The sequence below is a fragment of the Oryzias latipes genome, chromosome 21, assembly GCF_053564925.1.
Source record: "Oryzias latipes strain Hd-rR chromosome 21, Olatipes_Hd-rR_3.1".
NCBI lineage: Eukaryota > Metazoa > Chordata > Actinopteri > Beloniformes > Adrianichthyidae > Oryzias > Oryzias latipes.
In genome coordinates this window covers 4,863,466-4,888,251 of record NC_136257.1, presented here as the reverse complement: position 1 = coordinate 4,888,251, position 24,786 = coordinate 4,863,466, and the positions used below count along the sequence as shown (strand labels likewise).

General features: G+C 39.8%; 2 protein-coding genes across 12 annotated transcripts in view; one reads left to right on the top strand and one right to left on the bottom strand.

The window, feature by feature from the left end:
• Positions 1-319: 319 nt before the first annotated feature.
• Positions 320-18,212, top strand: srpx (sushi-repeat containing protein X-linked). 3 transcript variants are annotated; one of them, XM_023950951.2, is made up of 10 exons: positions 320-490; positions 8,328-8,384; positions 9,825-10,013; positions 12,144-12,320; positions 13,535-13,661; positions 13,741-13,862; positions 14,729-14,908; positions 15,496-15,629; positions 16,783-16,904; positions 17,691-18,212. In XM_023950951.2, exons 1-10 carry the CDS (start codon positions 430-432, stop codon positions 17,872-17,874), a joined length of 1,353 nt encoding a protein of 450 aa, XP_023806719.1. In that variant the 5' UTR covers positions 320-429; the 3' UTR covers positions 17,875-18,212. The 3 variants fall into 3 exon arrangements, with proteins under 3 accessions (XP_023806719.1, XP_023806720.1, XP_004081564.1); XM_023950952.2 differs by having other exon boundaries at positions 331-490; positions 8,328-8,372; XM_004081516.5 differs by lacking the exon at positions 8,328-8,384 and having other exon boundaries at positions 332-490.
• A 3,723-nt stretch (positions 18,213-21,935) lies between these two features.
• Positions 21,936-24,786, bottom strand: part of sytl5 (synaptotagmin-like 5) — a 43,610-nt gene continuing 40,759 nt past the window's right edge. For all 9 annotated transcript variants that reach the window (XM_020713321.3, XM_004081515.5, XM_078939111.1 and 6 more), the window contains 2 exons: positions 23,969-24,177; positions 21,936-23,734 (listed from right to left, as the gene is read on the bottom strand). In XM_020713321.3, coding sequence (XP_020568980.1) covers positions 23,592-23,734; positions 23,969-24,177 — 352 coding nt within the window. In that variant the 3' untranslated portion in view covers positions 21,936-23,591. The remainder of the gene's footprint in view (positions 23,735-23,968; positions 24,178-24,786) is intronic.

The window sequence follows — 24,786 nt, the reverse complement described above, 5'->3', positions numbered from 1 at the left end:
CGCCACTGGTGACCTCCATCATGAAAACAATACCACAAGAACGTGTTAACAAACCAAATGTTCATGTAGGAGTTGGTCTTTAAAGGATTTTAAAGCTCTTTATAATAGAAATCCCACAACTTTTTACCAGCAAAGGATTGGAGCAAATTGAAGTGTTTCACAGAATGATGGTGTTGGTTGATTTGAATGTCTAGGAGGGCTGTGGATACATGAAATAGTCAGAGGAAGGCAGAATGCTGAACTTCCAGCAGTTGGAGGTCCTGCTCCGCCTGCAGCCCTCCTGCGTTTCCTCCGCCTGCCTCCTGCTCCCTCGCGGCGCCCGGGTCCTCCCTCGCTGCAGGAGAGGCGGGCCTTGGAGGAGACCTCCGTCCGGACGGAGCAGGACTGCGCTCAAGTTGCTCTCCCCCCTCGTCGAAAAGGAGCCCCGACATGGACCTGAAGCCGCTGCTGCTCCTCCTGCTCCAGCTGGGCTTCACCTCCGGGTATGAAGGTAAGAACTGACGGAGGAGACTCATCCAGGAGGCTGGGGGGGCTTCAGACCTCCTCCTGGGTGGGTGGTGGGGGCTAGATCGATTTAGAGAAGGGAGCAGTTTTCTGCAGGGTGTCCTGTCCTGAAGAATGAGTACAAATGTGGAGTCACATCTTTGACTTTGGGAGGATTTTCCTTTCTTTTTCCTTTTTCTTTGAGGGTGGGGGGCTTCTGCTGAGCCGCTGCTGTTTACGTGGAGGGGGGTGTGAAGCGGGGGGAGTGCAGTGTGCACGTGGGGGACAGACTCCAGTCAAAGAGCCCCACTGTTTCCACATAATCTGCTCAGTTCTTGCCTATTGGATAAGTGAAGATACGGAGCCCTGAACGTGGCATTCTAAAATGTTTCCTCAAAATAAATCATTTCATTTGTGGGCACAAATTAGCACTCTGTGAGCAAAAATGGGTATTTAAGTGGCATCAATTCCTGTCACTAATTGAAAAAATGTTATTTAGTAGACACGATACGTTAACTTGTGCACACAAAATACTCATTTATACCCTCAAAGCGGAAATATTTACACAGAAAATATGTATTAATTGAAAACAAGTTAATACTTTGTGTAGTCAAAATGACAATTCTGCCCACGAAATACAATTGTGTGCCCTCATTGTGCTTATTGTGGCTACAAAATGCTAACTTTTTGCACACAAAATGCTAATTTGTGACTAGACAATGCAATTTTTTTGCGCACAAAATGCAAATTTGCTCCCACAAAATACTAACTGGTATATATATATATATATATAATCAGAATATATCAGTAAAAACAAAAGCTGTTAAGAACTTATAATATTGATATCCAGTATTGCTGCAAAAATAGTTTTAAAGATAAATTAATAGAACAAACTGCAAAGTAGAAAAAAATGCTTATAAAGACCCTGGACTACTAAGGGTTAAAAAGATTTCTATATTCTATGAGAGCAACAGCGAATTTTGTCTTTCCTGATTGTTAAAATGTTTATTTTCTTACGCAGAAAAGCGTTAAATACCAAAGATTACAAAGTTTTACCCCCCTGTCATAGGGGGTCGATATATTTCATGGTGGGGGTATGGATGTAGTTTGCGGTCGGGTGCTTGTAGAGGGTTGCAGAGTGGCTCACCACGACCACAAGATCATACAGGCTGTAACTTGACTACACGCTGCAAAGCAGATTTACACTGACAGACAAAAAAAAACCCTGCTATCTGCGTGTCTGCATGCTTTTATGAGGGGTTTATTTTACAGGGGGTTGTTTATGCCTGTTCTGGCAGTCAATTAGGCCTTTTATTAGTTGTGCAAAGATGTCTGGCTGCACCAGGGCAACATCTCCTGAGATAAGCAGGAGGAAATGTTCTAGATCTGTTCTGGAGGCTCTTGTTTTTTCCACAGTTAAAACCCCTTTTTGGGCTGGTTTTGTAAAAGCCTATTTTCCAAAGCGGTTTCAGTTTCTGGGAAGAAAAGTCCTGCTTGTGTTGAGAAGAATTTGGGTAAAAGCCAACAACCCCCCCCCATCCATGGATAGGAAGAGAAAAGGAAGAAAATAGAAAGTTCTGTCAGGTAAAAAACAGGCATTGACATGTGCATTTTCACAAAAACAGGATATAGCTTGCGCATAAAATGCCCCCACAACTTTCCTTTGGTTTGGAGGTATTGTGCTTTTGTGAACGTGGACTAAAGGGAAGTGTGGGAGAAGAATGGGAGACTGAGCGAAGTCCAAACAAATGACAACACCAGAACAAATGTTTTGGGAGGTCAGGTTTGGTTAAATTTGCTGTTAAATGTTGATCAAGTCAATAGGTATTTTCTTTCAATGGAGAAATGATCGACTACACAAAACCCTTAAGAAAAGCTTCAAAAGTCATTGATCATTTTATAAAGACACATTTATAGGTAAGTGATATTCAAGATTCCAGCTCAAAGACGTACGTGGGTCTAGTAGTCTACAAGCCCACACATGGGAATAGAGCGGCGCAGGGATCTTTTGGCTCGCCCAGCATATTTTCATTGTCACAAATATGATTTTTTTCTCAAATGACATTTTTTTCGTCTGCTCCAGATTCACAATAATTTGAATGAAGTACTCAGAAGTGCAAATGAAATTTTCCGCCACAAAACTAAAGATTACAGTAAAGATGGGTTAGTAAAACGTGTGAAACTCTTTTGTATCTAAGATGATAGAGGTGTAGGTACCATAACCGTTCGGCCTGGAACTTCCGTTCGGGGTCCTGGGACTAATGCTGACGTCACATTATATGATTGGCTGTCCGTTGGTCCGATGACGTGTCAGATAGTGATTGGTCTGGAATAATTACAATACTAACATAGAAGAACATATTATGAAGTCTGTTGTAAACAAACACAGCTCCGACATAAAGCGAGATTGTCTTCTAAACGTGCTTTTATTATTGTTATGATTATTATTGAATGCATGTTCGCTTATAGTTTTTTTAATCCGTGCACCCAGTGCTTTATTACTGGCAGAACGGACCCACAAGAACAACATTTAGCCGTGCTGACAACATTTTCCGCCATGGCTGAACTTAAACTGGAATAACAAGCGGATTGTGGCAAAATCTCTTCATAAAAATTACAAAGAATATTGTCAGACACAATTTATGAGGGAAAATAACTTTAGGTCACAAAAGGGAATGTGAAATGAAAATTTGTAGAGCCCGAGCAGATCTCAACGCTACGTTGTTTGTCCTAGTGCGGTTACCGTAGTGTGACGGTACCTTCAGTCGAAAGGACCCCGAACGGAAGTTCCTAACCGAACGGTTATGGTACCTACATAGGCACTAACTAAGAGGCAGTAACAGCATGTAGAAGCATGTTTTTTCACGTAAACCATCGAAATAGGCTAGAATCTAAAGTTGTGATGCGGCAGGAACAGTTCAGTTTGTTGTTCACTGCCTGCCACCACCTTGATTGAATCCTCTTCAACATGTTATGCTATGTAAACAAATGCTTGGGGCTCTTACAGATTTGGGAGCCGCTGCGACTCCTAGGTTCTACTTTCATAACCGTTGCTGGTGTAAATGATCAGCTTACCTTGAGAGTTGATGAGAGGTCAGCAGTTGGAGCTTTGTGGAAGCCTAAACCCTGTCATTTAGTTTAAGGTACAAAACAATATAATGGTTGGTTTGTAGTCGACCCCCCACCTTCTGAAAGTTGGTCCTTGTACGAAACTTAATTTTACTTTTTCTGTTGTTATAAAACTAACATTTAAGAAGGAAATTCCCGCCAAAATAAAAGTATTTTAGGATAGATGACAGTCTTGTTTTTGTTCTGAAAAAATGTGACATTAAATATTATTAAATAGATTGAGTAGATTAAAAAAAAAAAAGAATTTCATTCACAGTTTGCAGAGATGACATGGTTAAAAACAGTGAATATAATTGGGCTAAAATTCCTCTTTTGAGAACTTTTTCTGCATCCTTGGAGTATTAAAAGATATCGATGTGTCTCTGATCATGTTTATTTTTTGTTCATTTAAAATAAAAATGATTAGCGAATTACATAAGTAATGGTTAGTGGCCGATAAAGTATGCATTATCACTTTTTAACGCACGCCGTTGCTCTCGCAAAGTGCGTTAAAAAGTGAAAATGCACACTTCGAAGGCCATTGACCCACTTATACCATGGTAATTTACAAAAAAATAAATAGTAACCAGTTTTAAGTCCTTAATTCTTGTTTTGTTTCCGATTTGGATCACTTTTTTCACAAAAAGCGGACTATTTGTTACGTGGTGCGTCGCCTTGGCATGGTAACATGACAACACGCCGCACCACCGCTGCAGCCAAGATTCTGCGATATAAAGCGATATTTATATACGCTGATCGTCCCGGTATATTAAGACTTTATGCATGGTGTGCAGGAAGGGCCTGCCGGGCCTCAAAACGTTTGGAAACACCCATGGAAAAATGTTAACCTTTGTCTCCATTGAGTTGGCTAAAATAATTATATTAAATTCAATAAAAAAATGCGGAGTCAAGTTGTCAAGAAACATCATGTTTTATCTTTGCTTTGCTCTTCTTCGTGAGCTTGTCTTACATCTTACATTAACAGTTTGCACTACAGGGAGCAGCTAATTAGAATATCAGACTCAATCATTTTAAAGGAGGCTCGTCAGAGAGACAAGTTCCTGCTGTTTATGCTCTATTCATGCTTGGCAGAGTCTTCGGCGCTTTGATGTTGAAGAGGACGCTGGCTGTGGCTCCCCAGCTCGTCATTTTGACAGATTAATCCAAAAAATAGAAAATGAATGAGGAAGAACCAGGAGCTGCCTTTTCCTGCCTTTTGAATTCCTTGAATGTGGAATTTTTCACGAACAAGCACTAACTGAACTCAGGAAGAACGCTGACACTTCATTGTAGCAGATGTTTCTGTCGTTGACCTAAGTAAGAGGGGGGGGGTGCGTTTTAATTATTCTATTTATCACAAAAAAAGCACTTCAAGGCTGAATATTAAAGATTTGAGCACAAACCAGTCACTGTTAGCAAATGCGCTAAAAGTTGGCAAAAGTTTGACTTTTCTTAGATATTTATAAGAATACTTTTTAAGATTATTAAATAAAAAAGTTTTACACTTTAATATAAGTATAGATTTTCTCCTGCTTCAGTGTTTTGACAACATTTAGGACACAGATTTCATTTTTTTTGTTTTATATTGGGGATTTCTTTTGTCAAAAACATTTTTTTTTGCTGCTAAATTCTAAAACATTCACTTCAGTTACAAAGTTCTGTTTTTTCTTCTGTAATTAGGTGAAATAAGAATCAAAGTGAATCTTTTAATTCCGAAGGGACACAGTGAAAAAGGTTTTGTGGTAAATACAAATTCAGTCAATTTTTTTGATTAGAAAAGTTCAAATTGTCAGAAGGAAACAATCGTATTAAAAACTGGTAACCAGTGAAACAGAGATGGCTTTCATTTTTGAGCAAAAAGAGAACATGACAAAACAGAATGATTGTTCATCTTTGCATAAGAAAACAATGAATGCGTTTTTTTAGAAAGTAATTCAGGATGCAACAGAGGTACACAAAAAAAAAAAAACCGTTTCTTCATCTAATCCAGTGTTTTTCAACCAGTGTGCCGCGGCACACTAGTGTGCCGTGGGAGATGGTCAAGTGTGCCGTGAGAAATTGCCCTCATTAACTGATCTAAAACATTTTCCATCTCCAGGAAATCAGCTCTTTGTTCATCCAAACAGACCCTGATAAAACACTGAGAAGTTAAGAATGTGAAATATCATAAAATTATTTTTTCTTTGTGTTTATATGATTCTATTAAAGACATTTTGATTAGAATAACGGGATACCGCGATTTAGCTGCAGCTATAAGTGTGTAAGGAAAAGTCCCGCCCCTTTAACTGTCTCCACCAATCATTCTTGAAGGCTAAATCACATGTCATCAGTCTGACCAATCAGAAGTGGTTAAAGTTTTCACTTCCTTGTTTCGATTTAGCGCAAAAAAGTCTCTCTGTTCTAACAAAAATACCAAGTAAAGCTCGTCTTTAGCGGTGTAGCTTTCCACAGAATCTGGTATCAGACTGGAACAATTGAACAAAACCATGAAGCTCAAAGACGCTGGTCTTTCTACGGTCGGCGGATTACGGGTACTACATCTCCCATGATGCAGTAAAGTGACTGTTTTAGCGCACAATGAGTCTCTCCTCTTAACGTCTTAAAACAACGAACACACATCAAACAGTTTTTGAATCTTTTGACTTAATTTTTAATACATCTTTTAGAAAAAACAGCTGCAGCTTCCAGCGTTTTCTGCAACAATTATCACAAAAATGCATGTGAGATTGCAGAGCGGCTGTAGATCAATACAGACTGAGCTTTTGTTTTTTTTTCATTTATCTATTTTTTTGGATGCTGGTGTGCCGCGGGATTTTTGTCAAGGTTAAAGTGTGCCGTGGCTCAAAAAAGGTTGAAAAACACTGATCTAATCAATAATCCATTTGAGAGAAAATTGGGCAAGAATGAGGCCAATAGTAATAACTTACTGATGCATGGAGCCTCGGATATTTTAATGCCATGAATGCTTTAATAGGCCCCAAAAAAACTCTTATTATTTCCGTTAATTTGATTCTAGTGTCAATCCTCACATCCTATTGAATCCCTGCTTAGTCTGGCAGAGCTGTTGGTTTTCCTGAAGCATGTGGAGCTGGAAAAAGATGCTCACTTTGAATTGTGTTTCTCTCATGCTCTTCCCCAGAGGCGTGAAAACTGTAATTAGCTTTTATTTACTGTCTTTGCGCCCCATTAAGGAGCAGACGGTAAAGTTTTCTCATCAGACCGCTGAATCCCAGTCACGGTGCGTGGGTTTACTCCCTGCCCTCCACGGAGTGTGGTCTGCATCCATGATGTGTGTGGGTGTGTGTGTAACAGCTGAAAAAGTTGTGTTACGATGAAGGAAAGCCAAAATAAAGACTGGAGCATATGGATGAAGCTGCTAGGCTCCTGGAACGCGTGGTTCACGTATGATGCTGGGAGGTTTGAACACGCCTTTGCAGACTCTGAACAGTGGACGCACTCACACTGGAGTCCATTACAAGCTGTAGGATTGAACGCCCCTCCCTTCTGATCCCAACCCCTTCCACACCCTCGTCCCCTCACGCTCATAAATATGAGCCTGCTCTGCCTCTCAGTGAAAGACAAATTGGTCATCACATTTGTCTTTCAGCATTTACTAAACTCCGCTCCGTGAAGCTGTGTTCACACCGGGCATGTGACCAAGAACTCGCAAAGTTCGCATTCTGAACCGAATTTTCAAACCAAACGTCCCTGAATTAAAAGGGGAAAATATAATAGAGCTTTGTTCACACCGTTCAAGCAGCCATGTCCAATTAAAAAGTCTTTCATTTATCGGAATAGAGCTGTGAAAGAAAAAACCTTGGGACAAGATTTACAAGACTTGCACTGCTTTGACGTTTCTCTCCGAGCCTCTTTAACGTGTGAGTACGTGCGCTAGCATCGGGCAGCGAGCGTCCAGTGGGAACGCCGTATTTTGAAAGCACGATCAAGACCCAGTGCGCATCACATGCCTGGTGTGTACGTTAGCATTGCACTTTTTCCCCGTTTGAATGACTTGTGTTGAAAGTTCAGGCTGCCTCTGAATGCAGGTAGAGTAGAAAAGGATTCTGGGAGATGGAGTTTGAAAGCACTTTCCATTTTTCAACAGACTTTAGCAAGATGTCATAAAAAAAAAATTACAAATTACCAACATTACAAATTAAAAACATTTTCCGTTAAGGATAGAAGCGTGTTTGTCAAGTTTCCTTGAGCTCCTAAGACTGTGAGGAGACTTTGATGACACAGCAACTGAAAAATGCAGGGATGTGTGACGTCATACGTTAACTTCTTTAACTTTTTCATTTGGATTGTTTGGGTTAATGTCATTTGAAAGCACTTTAGAAAGTAACTGAGCACAAATAGGCCAATTTTTACAAGCAATAATAGTAATGTACACATAAGGATACCAAGTACTGTGGAAACTGGATGCCGTTTTTTCTATTTTTTTCTGTTTACATTTACTAAACAGTCCTGATGGTTTCGATCGCCCCTGGCAACTTACTTCATTACAGTAAGATGAAGGGCTTTTTAATGTTATCCTGACAAATTTCCTGAATAGCTCTCAGAATTGAACTCTCAGTTGGGACGTTTTTAGTCTAAGGCTGAAGCTCCAGGAAGTCTGATCAAGTTGAAACATCAGACAAACGATGGCCTCCGGGTCGGCCGCAGGACTCTGCTTTCAAACAGCTTTTCACATGAACTGCTTTGCCCTGTCTTCTGTCTGTCTGTCACCCCTTTAGGGTCAGGACATTATGCCTATGGAGACGACGAGGACTGGTCTTCTCGTAGGTATAAAGGTGACTGCACTTGGTTGGCTTCTGAAACAGAAAACGCACCATTAAAATACATGAGGATAAATCTCCACTACCATTTCACATAGATGGGTACTTTTTTGTTCTTCTGATGAAATGATGCCACCCAAATACAAATTTGGAAGATTTATTTGTTAAAAAAACTCTAAACCTAAACGGAAACTAAAGAAATAGTTAGACAATTAGATTTTAACATAAAGACATATCTTATCTTATCTTATCTTATCTCATATTATACTACATTGATGGTGTTTTTACAGTAACATTTTTATGAAATATATACTATGCTTTTAAGATGCAACCAGACATGAAAATCCAATATCAAGGAAACATTCATTTTAATTAAAACTCTGCTTGCTGCAATTTTGGCAGATGATGGCTTTATAGAGAAATATCGGCACAGCATTATTACAAAAATTACAGTTTTGGAGTTACAAAAACTAAAACTATTTTTTTTAGTTTAGATACAATTTTGGAAATACTTTCTAAAATATATTTTAAAACTAAAATTAGAACTAAAATAACAATATTTTTTTTTTTAGTAAAGGACAGTTCAAATATTAAGATTTCTTAAAATAATTATATATACAAATAAAAATAACATTGCTGTTTATCAAATGTTGTCAGAGTTGTACAGTAGCTTCTGGTTTGAAAATCAGAATATTCACTCAAAAAAATAAATAAATACCGGTATATATATATATTCACAAAATATTTTTTTACTGATCTGTAGGTGAAAGTAGGCTGTCGTGCACTTTTTCTCCAAATGGGCAGATGTGTGTTTGGCTGCAGAGCTGAATGCTTTTTTATGACCCAGCAGAAGATCAATGAACGACTTCGATTACTCTGCGCTGTCCCAGAAATTTGGTCTCATTTGAGGACTTTTTTACACCAGCCTTGTAGAGATGGGCTGGTGTATATAAAGAGAGAAACATATTGCCATTTGGGGAAAAAATGTTTTTTTTTTTTAAAGCATTTTTATGATTAAAAAAAACTGAAAAAGTGTGTCACTTTTGCTACAATTTGAATAAAACGGGTAAAATATTTTGTTATATTTTTAGTAATAATAGTTTCTTGACTATATGTTTGGGGGGGGCAAAAACAGAAACACAAAAATTGAATTAAAAAGTGAAGTGCAAGAAGCACAGCCATGTTATTATGTCTTTTTCTCAGCTAAAGCAGTCTGCTTTTTACTCTCAAAGTACATCTAGCCATGGGAAACCACAGAGAAGGTAAAAAGAAATCCGCCGTATCCTATGGAGATGGGTGGGTTTCGTATTTTCACGTTTTTAATCCTCTGAGAAACGTTTCTTCAAACCTTTTTTCCTGGTAACAGCTTGTTATCCAGTCTCTGATGCTCCAAGGCTCATACAGGCAGGCAGCCCCTTTGATTCTCCACATAAAAGCTCCTTCCTCTCCCTTTAGGAACCCCATGGTGTGCACCCATCAAGTTGAAACACGGAGATGTGAGCTGCCGCACGCCGCGAGGGGAACACTACAAGAACGTGATGGGGACTCGGTGTAAAATCCGCTGTAAGCGGGGATACGAGACGCAAAACTCTGAGGTGGTTTGTATGGCAAACAAACACTGGTCCTCCAACTACGCCTGCAGAGGTGAGAGCCAGCGAACACCTGAACTCACGTTCACACGCATGTTTGCAGCAAGCCTGGCGGGTCACTTCAGAGCTCAGTGGACACAGATGCTGAACTTAGGAGATATAAGACATTGCATCCACATTTATTTGGCACAAAACAAGAGAATGTCATGGTATAGGTGCAGTTTTTGGTTTATATTTTTCACCTTTAGTCATCTTTAGTTCTCAATTTGGTTCCTTTTTTACCTCCAGTGACAGCACGCCAGGTTAAGTCTCCAATTACTTGACTGTTTTTATTTCCGTTCATTGCCCCACATATATATAAGTCCAAGGTTTTCTACTTGTCTCCGCTGTTTGTCAGGTTCTTGTTTGGTTTTATGCTGCTTTTTGTCATTATTTAAGTTTTATACCATGGTCGGGGTGAATACTCGATTCTGCTGGGTGGCTGCTGGGTGTGCATTAAAAAGTGATATACCGCAGTTATAACTGTACGGTGAAAAAAGAAGTTCCGGTCACCTAGCTTAAATGTTTTGTATCACTGCGCCGACTTCTTTAAAACAACCTTTTGCTTCATCATTTGGACAAAAACAAGCAGTAAGAGGTGAACTTTCTCTCTGAACTGATGCTTTATTCAACCCATCCGGACGATCAGCATATATATATATATATATATATATATATATATATATATATATATATATATATATATATATATATATATCGCCGAATCTTGACTGCAGCGGTGGTGCGGCGCGTCGCGGACAATTTGTTATGCCACGTAACAAATAGTCTGCTTTTTGTCAGAAAAGCGATCCAATTTAAGGACCAAAAACTGGTTAATATGTATTGCTTTTGTAAGTGAACATGATATAAGCGTGTTAATAGCCTTCACAGTGTGCATTATTACTTTTTAAAGTGTCGGACAGTTCAGGCTTCCACGGCGTGCGTTAAAAAGTAATGATGCACACTTCGTCTGCCATTAACCCTTACTTATTATGAGGATCTACCTGGAAGCTGGGTTAGGGTCCTCGACAAGCCTCCATCCCTGACAGACACAGGCCTTTGACTTCCAGATTAAGACATGTTCACCTCCCAAAGTAGCTACTAGGGGCTTAATCCACCACCAAGTCAATGCTTGTATAGACGAATGTTTCAATAAGTCTGTATAACTCCTTCATACCATATGTCTCAATTCGCATCGTACCATTAAATCCAGGACTCCACTTCATTTAGTATCACCTAGAAAAGAAAAGAAAGAAAAAAAAATTGAAGAATATTTTTTATATAATTGGAAATAAAATCCGGCATCAAGAAGTTACGTATGTTGCCTTTTTTTTAATGACAAATAAACACAAACTTCATGCTAAAGTCCTTCGAAAACCCTAAAATATTTGTAATTTTTTTAACAGATACGGATCATAGCATCACTTCTGTTAACTGTTGATTTTTAAAGGTTTTCGTTCCGCTTTTTCACCTACTGAGACGTCATCGCCTCATCAGTCCGTTTATATTCCACAGCAGTGAATTCCTGTTGTATTTTCACATAAAAAATCAAATAGAACATATTTTATAGAACTCTTTTCACATACGACCGCCTAATGTTTATTCTGTTAGGGCAGTATTACTTTGCCAAGGACAGGTGTGTATGCAAAGAAGAAGTGAGTTCCTGTTGGCTGGCAACAGTTCTGCCTCTTCATTTCTGTCTTCATAGTTTTTCTGTAGCCTTTGCTGGAAGCTACATTCTCTGTGATTCTGTAAAAGTACCGTATTAAAGACCTTGGTTTTACTGTGTGGAGGATTTATTTTTAATTTTTATTTAACTTTTTATTTACCCAGGAAATGTCCCATTGAGATTAAGATTCTCTTTTTCAAGGGAGTCCTGGCTAGGAGAAAACAATAAATTACATTTACAAGAAAAATGTAAACATTTAAAACGTAAAATAAATAAAAACGAGAGCGTATGTAAACCGGCTACAAATTAAAGTGACTATCTCCTCTAGTCTCAGCCTGGATTTAAAAAGGATCCCATCGTCACTGTAACGTCACAGGCTACTGATAAATCAGTAAATAGTGAATCAGTGCAGAATTAAAGTCACTTACGGATATTATAAAAAAAAGTGCAGCTGTTAAAATCTCTCTCTGTGTGCAGAGGTCCGCTGTCCCAAACTGGACATGCCCATCAACGGGGGCCACAAATGCTCAGACGGCTCCTACTTCAACTCTCGCTGTGAGTTCTTCTGCGCCCCGGGATTCACCTTAAAGGGCCAGAAGACGGCGACCTGCCAGTATAACAAGATGTGGAGTTCTGCCATTCCCACCTGCACTGGTAAGGCTGCATGAGCTTTAGTCCACCACGCACACATGAGCTGTACAGCCAATGGGATAGGTCACTCCTGGTGGGAGTTTAATTTAAAGACCCACTCTGTGTTTTAAACATGTTCTTGTGGCATTTTTCTCAAGATGGAGGACATACAGTATATGAAGAAAACTACACGTCTGAGTATTTCTTTATTCACATTGTTGTGACCCAGAAGCAGATGAAAAAAAATTCAAAAAAAGCCTATTTGTGAGGTAGAAAATACGCTAGGTAGGCCTTAACTGCTCTGTGCTCTCATCAACGGGGAGGGGAAAGGGGGCGGGGTTGCTCAACACCAATAGTTTCTAATGAACTGCTGCCGATCAGCAGAAACTATGTAGAAAACGGCATAATTGTCATTAAAAAAACAAACGATTTGGAAATAGATCACATGACCTCAAAAAACCAGAGCGGCGCTTTCAGTGAAACATTATTCCTCATGGAGGTTTTGGATTCTTTCAAGATAAAAATATAGGCAGCATATTATGGATAATTAACCCCCAAATAATTTTAACTTCTGCAATTAAATCTGAGCGGAGAGAAAGAACCTGGATTTTTATGAGAATCTCTTTCTATCTTTATTGCCTTTATTGCATTTGCACTGGAGGCTCAATAATAACCCAAAGCTTCAGTCGTGCAGATGAATATATTTAGTCACAGCAGTTTTTTCTTCCTCTTTCTTTTTTCTTGTTCTTTACAGAATTAGGGGTGACGTGTTTAAACCTTGCAGCAACCTTTGAGATGTGATTTTTGTATTTTAATGTCAGAATTTATTCATTAAATTGTAAAAAAAAAAATGTAATTAGAAGTAAATTGTTTTATGTAAATAAATTTTGATTCTTATCCATTTGGATCTTTTGATCAGGACTCGGTGAGCTTGAGTAGTTTTATCGGATTCCAGACTCTGTGAGGAAAACTGTAGTGATTTCTGTTGTGTTCTTGCAATGACTGCTTTGAACCGTGGCTCCTTTAAAGGTCATTCCTCAAGAAGAACTCTTTCTGCTGGAATAAACTTTGCTTTTGCAGTTTTAGAGCATTCAATCTGACCACGTAATGGAAATTTAGCAGCAAATTAAGCTTTTTTTTTTTTTTAACCTACTTTAGTTTTAAAGTGCTGAAATCAGTGTGTTGTCTGATTTTCTCCTGTTTTTTATCAATGTGCCAATGGTTCCTGTGGCCCATAGATGTCGATCCTCCTAAAATCAAATGTCCAGACCTGAAGGATAAGTGGGCAGAACCAGGAAAGCTGACGGCGAGGGTGACTTGGGACACACCTGAGGGTGTGGACACGGCCGATGGGATCCTGACTGAGTCAGTCTTCTTTTAGTGGTGTCACAGACTTGAAAAAACAAAACAAATGAAGGGTTTAAAGTAAGATTGTGCTTTGCAGTGTTATCTTAAAGGGTATGCCTCCAAAATCGGACTTTCCAGAGGGACTCCACAAGATGTCCTACAGTGTGTTGGACCGGGCCGGGAACAAAGGCTCCTGTCGCTTCAGCCTCCGAGTGCGAGGTACGCCACAGGGGAAGAGACCGTCAGCTTCACATTTGGAGAGTTCATCTTCATCATTTTCTCATCAACACAACGCAGCAGACAAAACACATATAGAGCAATCCGAGGGGACTGAAACCACCGACTCTTTTACGTGATGTCATGGTGCAGCCACGAAGAACACGCCCCGCGAGCTAGAAAACCCAATCAAGCAGTCACTGAAATGTCATGAAACATGTCTGATGTGTGTCAACTATAGGTTTGAAGTAGGAAACACAACATTTGTCCTCTAAATAGAAGCATTTTATGTGACTCTTCCCAAAAACTGAAGAAAGGCGTGAGCGCTCAGCATCAAACTCCTAACCGAGTATGTAGCTGCTGATTGGACTCGACAGCCTCACACAGAACGGACACGGAACAGACATGTTTCACTGACATGACAACTATGAACACACAGCTCCAATTCAACAAGCTGTTGGGTTTGGGGTAACCTTTTATCATGTTGTAATCTAACATATTCATAAATTCATCAGTTTTTCTGTGTATCTAAATAACCCCATAAATGTGAAAAATAATCCCCTCTTCTCTAGTATAAAGAAAGACGTGCTTCATGTCACTTATTTCATGCAGCATAATTTTTTTATGGCTTAGATAAGTTTAGTGTTTAACCATTTTTCTTACATGATTTAACAAAAACAATATGGAAAGTGCTGCTAATTATTACCCTGAAACCTGAACTACACTAAACCATCAATAAACTAGTTGAATTCCTCTATACAGGTTGTAAATGATCTCGTTTAACCTGCATAAATGAGATTAAATTATGTTTTTTGTCTTTTTTTAAATCATCTTTTTGTGTGTATTCAGTCTTATTTCTGTGTTGGTAGTGCGGCGCTGCAGCCCCCTGTTTCCTCCTGACAACGGCTACATGAAGTGCGACGGGGACGGAGACAACTATGGCGCCTCCTGTCAGTTCACCTGTACTGGCGGCTTCGAGCTGCAGGGCAGCTCGGCCAGAGTGTGTCAGTACGGACTCACCTGGTCCGGCTCAGATACGACCTGCACACGTATGTTCAGCAGGAAAACATCACACATTCAGATGGGACTTTTTTTGGGCTGCTTTAGATCTTTTTGTATTTAAAATTGTTGTGAATTGCAGGATGCGATGTTAAGAACACAAATCCTACACTTGATTGGCATTAACATTTTGCTTTTAAATATGCTTAACTATTTTCTGTGTTTTAATTTTTATAATAATTCCATAGAAATGCATAGTTTCATGTGATCATCTCTGTTATGGTGATGTTTTAAAACAGTGAATTCAATATTTAAACCTTTTTTTTTTACCATTTTTATTTTTTTGTTGATATTTTAGAGTTAATTATGACTTTTTTTAGGTTCAATAAATGTTTTATTATCGCTATAACTGGTCAGTGGTTTGAACCTGCATAAACACAGAGAGCAGCCTGGCATGTATTCATTAAAAGCATCGCTCTTCATCCCGTCACCTGTGGGAAAGCAGGAAAACGTGTGCTGCAGCTCTCTGCCTGTCATCTCACTTCACCTAATGAGCTACTCACATTATGCAGAGAGGATGCAGCGCCACAACTGCACTTCATATCTTGACTTAATTGTGAATTCAATGTCATCGTAGCCATGAACATCAACGTGGGCGTGCGCTCCGCCGCCGCCCTGCTGGACCAGTTCTACGAGAAGCGGCGGCTTCTCATTATCTCCGCGCCGACGGCTTCCAATCACAATTACCGCTTCCAGATGACTAACCTCCAGGTGAGGCACGACTCACATCAGCAGCCGAACGTGAGGCGACTGAGCTGGAAGGGGGAGGAGGATGAGGGGGAGGAGGGTGTTTTTTGTGTGGCGTTTTTGTTTGCGCTTAAACGCCCAAGTGGGACAAAAAGACCAAGAGAGATCAGAAAATGTCACAGCAGTGAGCTCATGGGTCTGACTGCATATCTCTCTGATCGGCCTATTCTGGGGGTGGATGTCGCCCCCCCCTCAGCGGCACTCGTCAGCAGCCATTAAGTCAGTGCTGCCTGTGAACGCCTGACCTTTTACGCCCAACGTGTCATCAGCTGAAAGATGAACCGCCATCAGTTCAGCAGTTTGAAGGAGGAGGTCCATCGTGCAGACGTGTGGATGTCCCATGATTCTTAGGGGCATTTGGAATCATCCAGACACAGATGCTGCATCTCAAATCAACACGATGATTCATCACTGCAGCACATGTGCAAACATTTTTGCATTCAAAGAGTGATTATTTTTAATTCATTTTTCTCACTTGTTTATTAACCTGAAAGCACTTTCGAAATTTCCGACATGTGTTTTTTGTTTATCTAAAGTCCCACTTAAACCATCGTTTGATCTATTTTAAGAGCCTTTCCAGTGCTTTCTAGGAGGCCATAGTTTCTGCAGAGCAGCAGTAGTTCGTTAGAAATTCACCTCTGGGTTTTGAGTGGAGCAACCCCCCTTTCCTTCCCTCCGCGTCGCTGAGAGCTCTTTGTTCACACTCTCTCCTGCTAGCTTACAGCCCCTCACAAACCCAAGCTAACATTAGCGGTGAAACAAAAATGGCGAGCAATATCGGAGCTAGCAACACAGAAAGGAGGGTTTTTATCTTGTAAAGGTGGCACTAAATGGTTTTTCCTCCCTTAAAACAGTCACAGCCTACACACAGCCTATTGTAGTCAACCACCCCTGTGTTATATGTTATTATTTTTGTTTCCACATGATTCTTTTGTTAACACACTGTCAATCCTTGTTTACCTTAAAATATTTCTGAGCAAACCCTTGATGGAAGGCTGCACTTCAAGCTCCTCTGTGATGTGAGCTTTGCTCCTCCTCCTTTCATCTGCAGACCAATCAATAACAGCGCTGTTGAACTTATGGATCCGTGTCTGTGTTTGTGTCTTGTGGGGAGCAGCACGCTCAGTGTGGACTGGACCTGAGACATGTGACGGTTGTGGAGCTGGTCGGGATTTACCCCTCGCAAGTAGGCCGTATTCGTCACAGACTGCTTCCTCCAGGCCTGGCTCTGCAGCTCAGGTACACACAAACCCACGCACACACACGCACACACTCTGAGGATACACAAATCCAGGCAGGCGTGTTTCAATTGATTTGGTTTATTTGTTCCCCTAATTCCCAAACGTAATATTTCTCAGTGAATTTACTAAGATATACTATAGAGATGAAGATCGAGATCTCGCTATCTTTAGGTGGATAGATAGATCTATCTCAGAATACACAGAATGGGAGCACATTCCTGTCATTTTCTCATTGCCCCCACTGCAACCAACCTCTCCCTCTCCCTGGTTTAAGCCCCTCCCATTAGGCTGAATTCCCAATTATCCCCTTTTGTTCCCCACATTCTGGCCATTTCTGCAAACCATTTATGAAGAAAATGCATATAATAATCCACATTATTCAGGAAAATATCCCTCCATCCCAAAATCCTACACACAGTAATATTGAATAATGAAATGAGAAATTTGTTTTTCTCACACACTTGTTTGTTGCCGTCATTTGTTCCTGGTCGCGTCCTAAAACAGCTGACTAGGCGTTTCCTCGGTTTAAAACTGCCGATTGTAAACAAACACTTCCTGGTAAAGCGTACGGAGCGTGCACCCTCAACACAACCAACACGAGGAGCGCTTGCTCCGCGACATAGCGTCTGGAAATGAGGCGGGTGGGCAACGATGCTGCGTGGGTATGGGTGTGTATGTGCATGTGGCTACACATAGAGGCGCTCCGTCACACACACACACACAAAGACACACACCAGTTTGTGTCTCAGGATCGCTGCTACTTCTCTTGATGTTTCATTTCCAGGCTACTCCTCCGGATTCCTCAGAGGTCTTTCCAAATGGTGATAGTAGACAAGCAGGGCATAGACAAGCAGCGTTACCCGTTCCCCATCACAGCGGCCGAGTTATTCACCACCATCGACACCTTCCCTCTGCGTAAGGACGAGATGCTGGTGCAGCAGGAGGCCGGCCAGGCCTGTCAGTCGTAGAGCCAGCTGGACTCTCGGTGCACCTCTGTGACCCCCGGGTCCCTTTGTCCTCACAGCAGACCAAAACGAGCCCCGCTGTGTCCTCATCCACACGTTCCTACCTGAACTTCTTCTGTTCCGTCTGCACGGAGGCACCGCTTTGGATGGTGGTTCTGACCTGAAGCTCCTGGTGGCTTTTATATTTGATTCACGAGTTTTCTTTTTTTTTCTTTTTTACGTTTGGAACACTTTGCAACTTTCTAGTATTTAATGTAAAATATAAATATATAGTCTGCATTTCATCTGTGCGTCCATGTCTGAGTTGGAAAAGTCAGATTAAAGGGACAAATTTTTATTCACCTTGTTTTGATTCATCATCAAATCGAAGAATCCGATGTGTTTATATTTCTGGCCTGCAGAAGTCTTGGATGACATCACAGCAGGAGAAACTGTCAAAAAACTGAATGGTGCAAATATCCAGCCCAAGTCTACAACTGAAGTTCTGTTGACCTTTGACCTGAGGAAGAGGCTGCCATCTTGAATTAAAAAAAAAAAATTCACCTTTAGTACCTTCTACAAATAAGAACTCCTCTTAGGGGTTTCCGTCTATTGCTTCCTGGGAAATCACTGGGAAACTACTTGGGAAATGTGTTTTTTTTAGATGTTTTGCATTTTGAAGGCCGTTAACGGGGTGAGCTTGCAAAATTGGCATTCCCCTCTGCAAAGTTCAGACATGAATCCCGGGCTCAAGCTGAATGAAACGATATGGCAAATGAACATATTAGAAATGTAGGCGCAGTTAACAAAATACCTCGTCGCCAAGGACATCTAAAAGTTACTTTTGCCGGTTCTTCCAAGAATTACACAGAGCTGTTCGTCACCTGAAAAATAAAATGGTTGCTATGGAGCTAACAGCAACAGAAAAGCCGCCATTTTGGAAAAAGAAGCTAAAGAGGAGCGGCGACAATGCTTGTGGCTTTAATTTATTCTTCTTTTCCATTTTTCTTTTATTTTCATATATTGCTTTCTGCGTATTCTAACGTCCATGTTTCATTCTTATTATAATTCTTTTTGACAAAGTTTTGTTTCTTCATTTTCCTTTTGAACTCTGTAGAGACCTTAAATTAGACGATTTCTTTGAACCTTCTGTGAGAAATGTTTTCTTCCGCTTTCAGATGACCTTTTTATTGAAACTCTGAGAGGTAAAAAAGAAATCCGAGAAAGATCACATCTTTGTTAAAGCTGAAAATATGCTGAATTAACACCCCTGCATCATCTTGCTGCCATGTTTTGCACACATTTTTATCCAGCAAGTGTTTCCATGGAAATATCCAGCACCAAGAAGGTTCATATAGTAACTAAAGCTTAATGTACATGAGTTAAAACAACCATTTCTGTTCCTAGCAGGACCTTTGTCAGGATAAAACTGACTTTGTTCTCACATGGTTTTCTTTTTTGTAATGGAATTGGTTGGATTCAAAAATTGGAGCTGCGTTCCTTTCCGTTCACCGGGATTCTGACCCATGTGGTGGTTGGACGATGTGATCGTGACGCTGGTGTTCCTTCACTGAGATGATGGAGAAGCACAATCTTTGTCCGCCTTCAATCACAAGGACAAATTGATCGAAAAAGATTAGTCATCCACAGAGTGCAGCTACAGAAATAGATGCTCCTGAACATGTTTCATCTATTTTTTGTTTTACTTTTTATTTTTTATTATTGCACATTTTCATTTGATAAAAGCTTAACCCCTTGTGCTATCCTATGGGATCAAGATGACCTTTGACGTGTTCTCCCTACCATGACAAAGGTGGATAAAGGTGGAAAGATTTCATGTAATCCATGGACACCAGTGAAGATCACAAATCATTGAAGAAAAAAGGTTCAGCACACTGTCTAGTGGGTCTAGATGACCCAACTCCCAACGTTAAAGTGCCTAGGATAGCACAAGGGGTAAAGTTGCCAAAACGCTTTTTTTCTGCAGAGATGGAGAAAGAGGATTTGATCTCCTGACGAACTTGAATGTTTACCAATCAATCGAGTCCGTCTTAAAATGTGAGTTTGTGTGAACAAGAAGAGATTGTTAATTCAAAAAAGTCTAAAAAGCTAAAAACATATATTTTTTTTAATTCATTTGTATTTTAAAATACAGATTAATAACTCCCTTTCTGTTTTTTGTATTTTTTTTGCGGGAATAACTTAGTGTTACAGATAACAAAGCTAAATATTCTTTAGATATCAACCCTAGAAAAAAGCTAAAATTAATTAGATTTTTTTTTAAATCCAATGTATACCTTTCAAATACTCCTTGTATATTCTTTTTAATTTTGCCCTATCTTTTCTTTTAAAGTATGTGTCCAAAATAAAATATTATCTAAAGTGATAGAAGTTTCAATCAGTCAGTAAGATTTCTGGCTCCTACGGGAATTTAATGCGTGCAACAAGTTAGAATATGGAGCAATACTTTTTTTTATCTGCTTGTTACATTAAAAACAACATGGATGCACAGAAGCAATCAATCCGATTCCAAACTCTCCACCATGTCTGAGACCAAAGATTTAAAAATCCGAATGACCTCTGCCAATGCAAGGTTGTACCACAAAGAATGAATTGTGTTTTGAGAAGAAATCAAACATTTGCATCCCCAATTAAAATCAAATTAGGCCATGATTTATTTTCACTTTTTTTCTTCCTTTCTGTTTCTTGATTTTCCACATTAACCATAAAAGTTCAAGACTTGATTTTTTCTTCTTCGGCAGAGAGCAAATCAAACCAGAAGAAGATGAAATGGGTTTTTTTCCACCACTAGATCAGGATTCTACAGAAACCATTGTGTCACTTCTGCGTGTTTCCCCTATGGAAATGTCAAACCTGCCATTTTACCTGTTGATGGAAGGAAAAAAATGAACATCCTGGATGAGTGAAATAGTGTGAAACAGCTCTGAGTTGTCACAAAGTGTAAAAACGTTCACTGGCAAGAAGCCATCCATGACAAGATGTTTATTTTAAAATATTTTATTACATATTTGCAACAAAAACTATCTTAAAAAGAGAATTTAATGAGAGTAAAAGTGCATGCTGTAAAATAACAGTGTCTTTCATCTAATGTAAACAGCTTCTTAAAGACCCACTCCAATCATTTATTGATTTGTTGTAAAATCGTTTACAGGCTTCTTTTACTTATGATGAGACCGTTTTTAGACAACAAAAAAAAAAGTTGTTCGTTTCTGCAGAGCGGCAGTAGCTAATTAGAAATTGTCCTTTGAGTTGCGGGCGGGACTGTTGCCGTGGAACAACATCGTCCTCCCTTCCCGTCCCCGTTGCCGAGAGCTCTCTGTTTGCACACCCTCCGTCTGGCTTACAGCCCCTCACACCTCCAACCTAATATTAAACAAACTAACAGACGTGCACGGATCTAGTCGTCTGCAAGTGGATGCATCAGAATTGAGTGAAGCAGGGAGATTGTGGCCCATCTAGTGTATTTTCCACTTAATAAGTACAATGTTTTTTTAAATGCATTTTTATCTCGATTCACAACAATTTCAGAACTGAAATCTTTTAAATGAAATTTTAATCTTGATTTTTTTTTTATATGTCCTTCATCAACAGAAAAATGCTACAAGAAGACGCTAAAAACTTTTCATCGAAGGGGGGGGGGGTCTTTACAAAACGCTGGATCCATGAGATCTGTTACTATGACGACATGGAAAAACCGTTACATCAGGCAGGAAGGACAAAAAAAGAAGGAGCATCCCATGTGAGAATGAATTTTTTTTACTTTTTGAAACTGGCGGCATTGGGGGCGGGGTCACCGTCTGATCAGCACTGGCACTTTTGGTAGCCCCTCCCACCACTGAAGTCAAGGCACCTCACCTCCACCTCCACCTCCGTAACCCCCCCCGTTTCCATGCCAGCACACTTTCTCTTCCGGGTGTGGAAGGGTTTCCATGCTTCACCTTTCATTCTTCTCTTTATCTCCATGCAGTTCACACGCTGATATATTGTGCTGTAAGTTCACATCAGAACTAGTCTAGAGGGTTCAAATCCTGTACAGGTTTAGTCAAGCAGGCATGGAGAGACGCTCAGTGTCACGTCTTTATTGCACGTCGATTCTTTGCACTCATCATAGATAGTACAGACAGGAATGAGGGACCATGATGATAAGTTCATTCAGGTTAGGACTACAGATGAGCTCAGACTACTTAAAACAGCCATAAATATTTGTTCATATCTATATATTATGGAGCGCTTTAAATCAATTTAGACTTTATATTCTACTTTTATACTTTATGAACATATTTGTGCTGACAGACTGTTGTGTGGTGCATCCGTATAAATTGCTGTGAATGGAAAACATCTTTCATATTTTCGTAAAAAAAAAACACAGAAAAACCGTAAAGGCAAACGTCTTGTGACCGAACATTTTTGTCTGATCATGACTGATGGCACATTAGCAGGTTTTTTGGAACAGTTTCTTTGACCTTGATGTTTTGTTTGTTATTAATGATGAGACTCGCCCAGTAAAGTAAAAAATGTCTTAAACATTTCTGTTTTTAATTACAAAGTCCAGATAAAATAATCTTCATTTTGATCATTCTTTTGTGTCTTCTAGTGGTTCTAAATTAGGTGAACACCTTTTCTAGCCAAGGTAAGTCACCTTTTCAAATGTTAACATTTTTTGAACAAGTTAAAAAAACAAAAAACTGAAGTGAAGTATTTCAGACGCTTGCTATTTTACCTTGCACTTTGAAAATGCATTTAGATTTTGAAATGAAAAATTATAATTCATTCTTACATGTTTAAGTTTTGTATTAAATTAATTAAAAAAAAAACAAAATGAATTTTTATTTTTTAAATATTGAATTGTAAAAATGCATTTTCATTTGAATTATGGTTTAACAATTTAAAATGCAATTGCTTTTATTTCTTTTTATTTTTTCAATGTTCAACTGAATTGTAATTTTTCATTGCAAACTTCAATCAGCAAATAGGAATTCAAATTGTTCATTGGGAATTGAATGTGACTTGGAATTTTGGGTAAGGAAAATAAACTTCCATATAAGATTGACCTCATCGTGTCACATAAAACTGAAAATCCAATAATAATATACCAGCGGCAAAATCTGACTTAACTGTTTTTGATAAAACAGATCCTAAAATTGAATTTCAAGGATATAAAAACTGTATTTTGGTCCTCAAAGTGTATCAGAACAGAAAGAAATGCAATTCAGAACAAAGCATTTCACCAGAATTGAGACTATTTAAGGTAACAGTGAAGAAATGTGCCTCAAAATACACCGTTTGTCTTAAAAAATATCAGTACTTGTATTTTCCTCAGTCTTTCTGAAGTTCCTTCTGTCCTTTGGTGATTACAGTTACTGCAGAACTGAATCTGTGCTTCAAACTCAGCGTATTTGTAATCGCGTATTGAGGGAATTTTGCTTTTTAAGCAAATGTTTGTAAGTTGTTTTAATATTGTAAGAATGTTTATGTGCAGAAACATGCAGAGGAGGCTCACAGACAGACCTGTGCTTCTTCATCTCAATGTCACCGGGGTTTCATTGAAAAGCTGTGGTGCTCGGTCAAGACTGGATGCACTGGTAGTTGTAGGGGCACATACGGATGAGTGAGTAAGGCATGAGTGGTTGTTGTGGACCAGAGAGGAGATCTGCATGAAAAAACTAGAGAGGGGGGGACTCTCTCTTCTCCCTGCACCCGTCTTCCTCTCTGACTGCGCTTCACGTGTTGCGTTTGCGCATGCTGGAGCGCAGCAGCAGCGTGCACTCGTGGGGAACTCCGGGGGTCTCGATCATGCGCTGCCAAACCCGCTGCTCCTCGCCGTACGAGTCCATCCAGTCCACCTCGTTCCCGTAGCTGTTGCCTTCAGAAAGGACAAAGAGAACACACAAACACACGCTTTGGATTATTCCTCCAAGTAACAAAGACATGATCATTTCCTGAACCCTGCGGGAACAAAATAATGAAAAACCTTATTAAATTACTGACTAGGATTTCCATTAAATGATCATTTGATCTTCAAGAGAAAGAAATGATGTCTCCGACAATGAGATCTTCTTCTTTTTGTGTTATTGAATTTCGCTCCTCAGTGGCTCACCTGTGCCAGCCCCCAGCCTGACCCCTCCCAGGAAGACATTGCTGGCCAGAGCTTCTTTGTCCCACACTGTGAGCTCCAGGCAGATGTTGTTGAGGTCTCCTGGCTGCAGGCCGCAGTAGGTGAAGGTGTGGTTCCAGTGTGGGTTCACGGTGCGCCGCTCCACCGCCGTCTTGTGTTTGGTTGACTTGTTGCTGTCAGGCAGGAGGTACCTGAGGGGCAAACCAAACACACACACACACACACTAAATAACCCAGCAGATGTGTCTTTTCAAAATAACACCCATTTTGTTCTCGCAAAATCTACTATTGATCCACGTTCAACACATCTGATGCAGATCTTTAAAATAAAAAAAGTCAAAAGCGTCTACAAGAAATAAAACAGAACGGTGTAAATATTAAATAAATAAAAAGAAAGCACAAATTGATTTTAAAAACCCACACCGATCATCTTTTGATGTGTTATAAAAAGCGTTCTCAGTGGTCTTTTAATTACGCTGTTTTTAGCCAGACTCGTTTTCTAGGACATAGTTTCTGCAGAGCGGCAGGAGTTCACATTTTTACAGAATGCAGCAGTGCCATTGGATCATTGGACTCTAACCTGTCTTCCATCAGGAATCTTGGGGTTATTTTAGATAGTAATTTGATAGACATTTAGTGCAGTAGTCCAGTCTAGCTTTCATCATCTCCGATTAATCAATAAAGTAAATGACACCCTGGAAAGGGTTGTTCATGCCTTCATCTTCTCTAGACTGGACTACTGTAATTCCCTTTATTCTGGGATGGACCAGTCCCTCCTCCGCCGTCTTCAGCTGGTCCAG

What these genes read in the sequence shown, in the direction of transcription:
- srpx (XM_023950951.2), top strand. Translation starts at nt 430, where the DNA reads ATGGACCTGAAGCCGCTGCTGCTCCTCCTGCTCCAGCTGGGCTTCACC. An exon ending in CTCCAACTACGCCTGCAGAG is followed by an intron (nt 10,014 to 12,143) that starts GTGAGAGCCAGC and finishes CTCTGTGTGCAG; the next exon opens with AGGTCCGCTGTCCCAAACTG. An exon ending in GCCGATGGGATCCTGACTGA is followed by an intron (nt 13,662 to 13,740) that starts GTCAGTCTTCTT and finishes TGTGCTTTGCAG; the next exon opens with TGTTATCTTAAAGGGTATGC.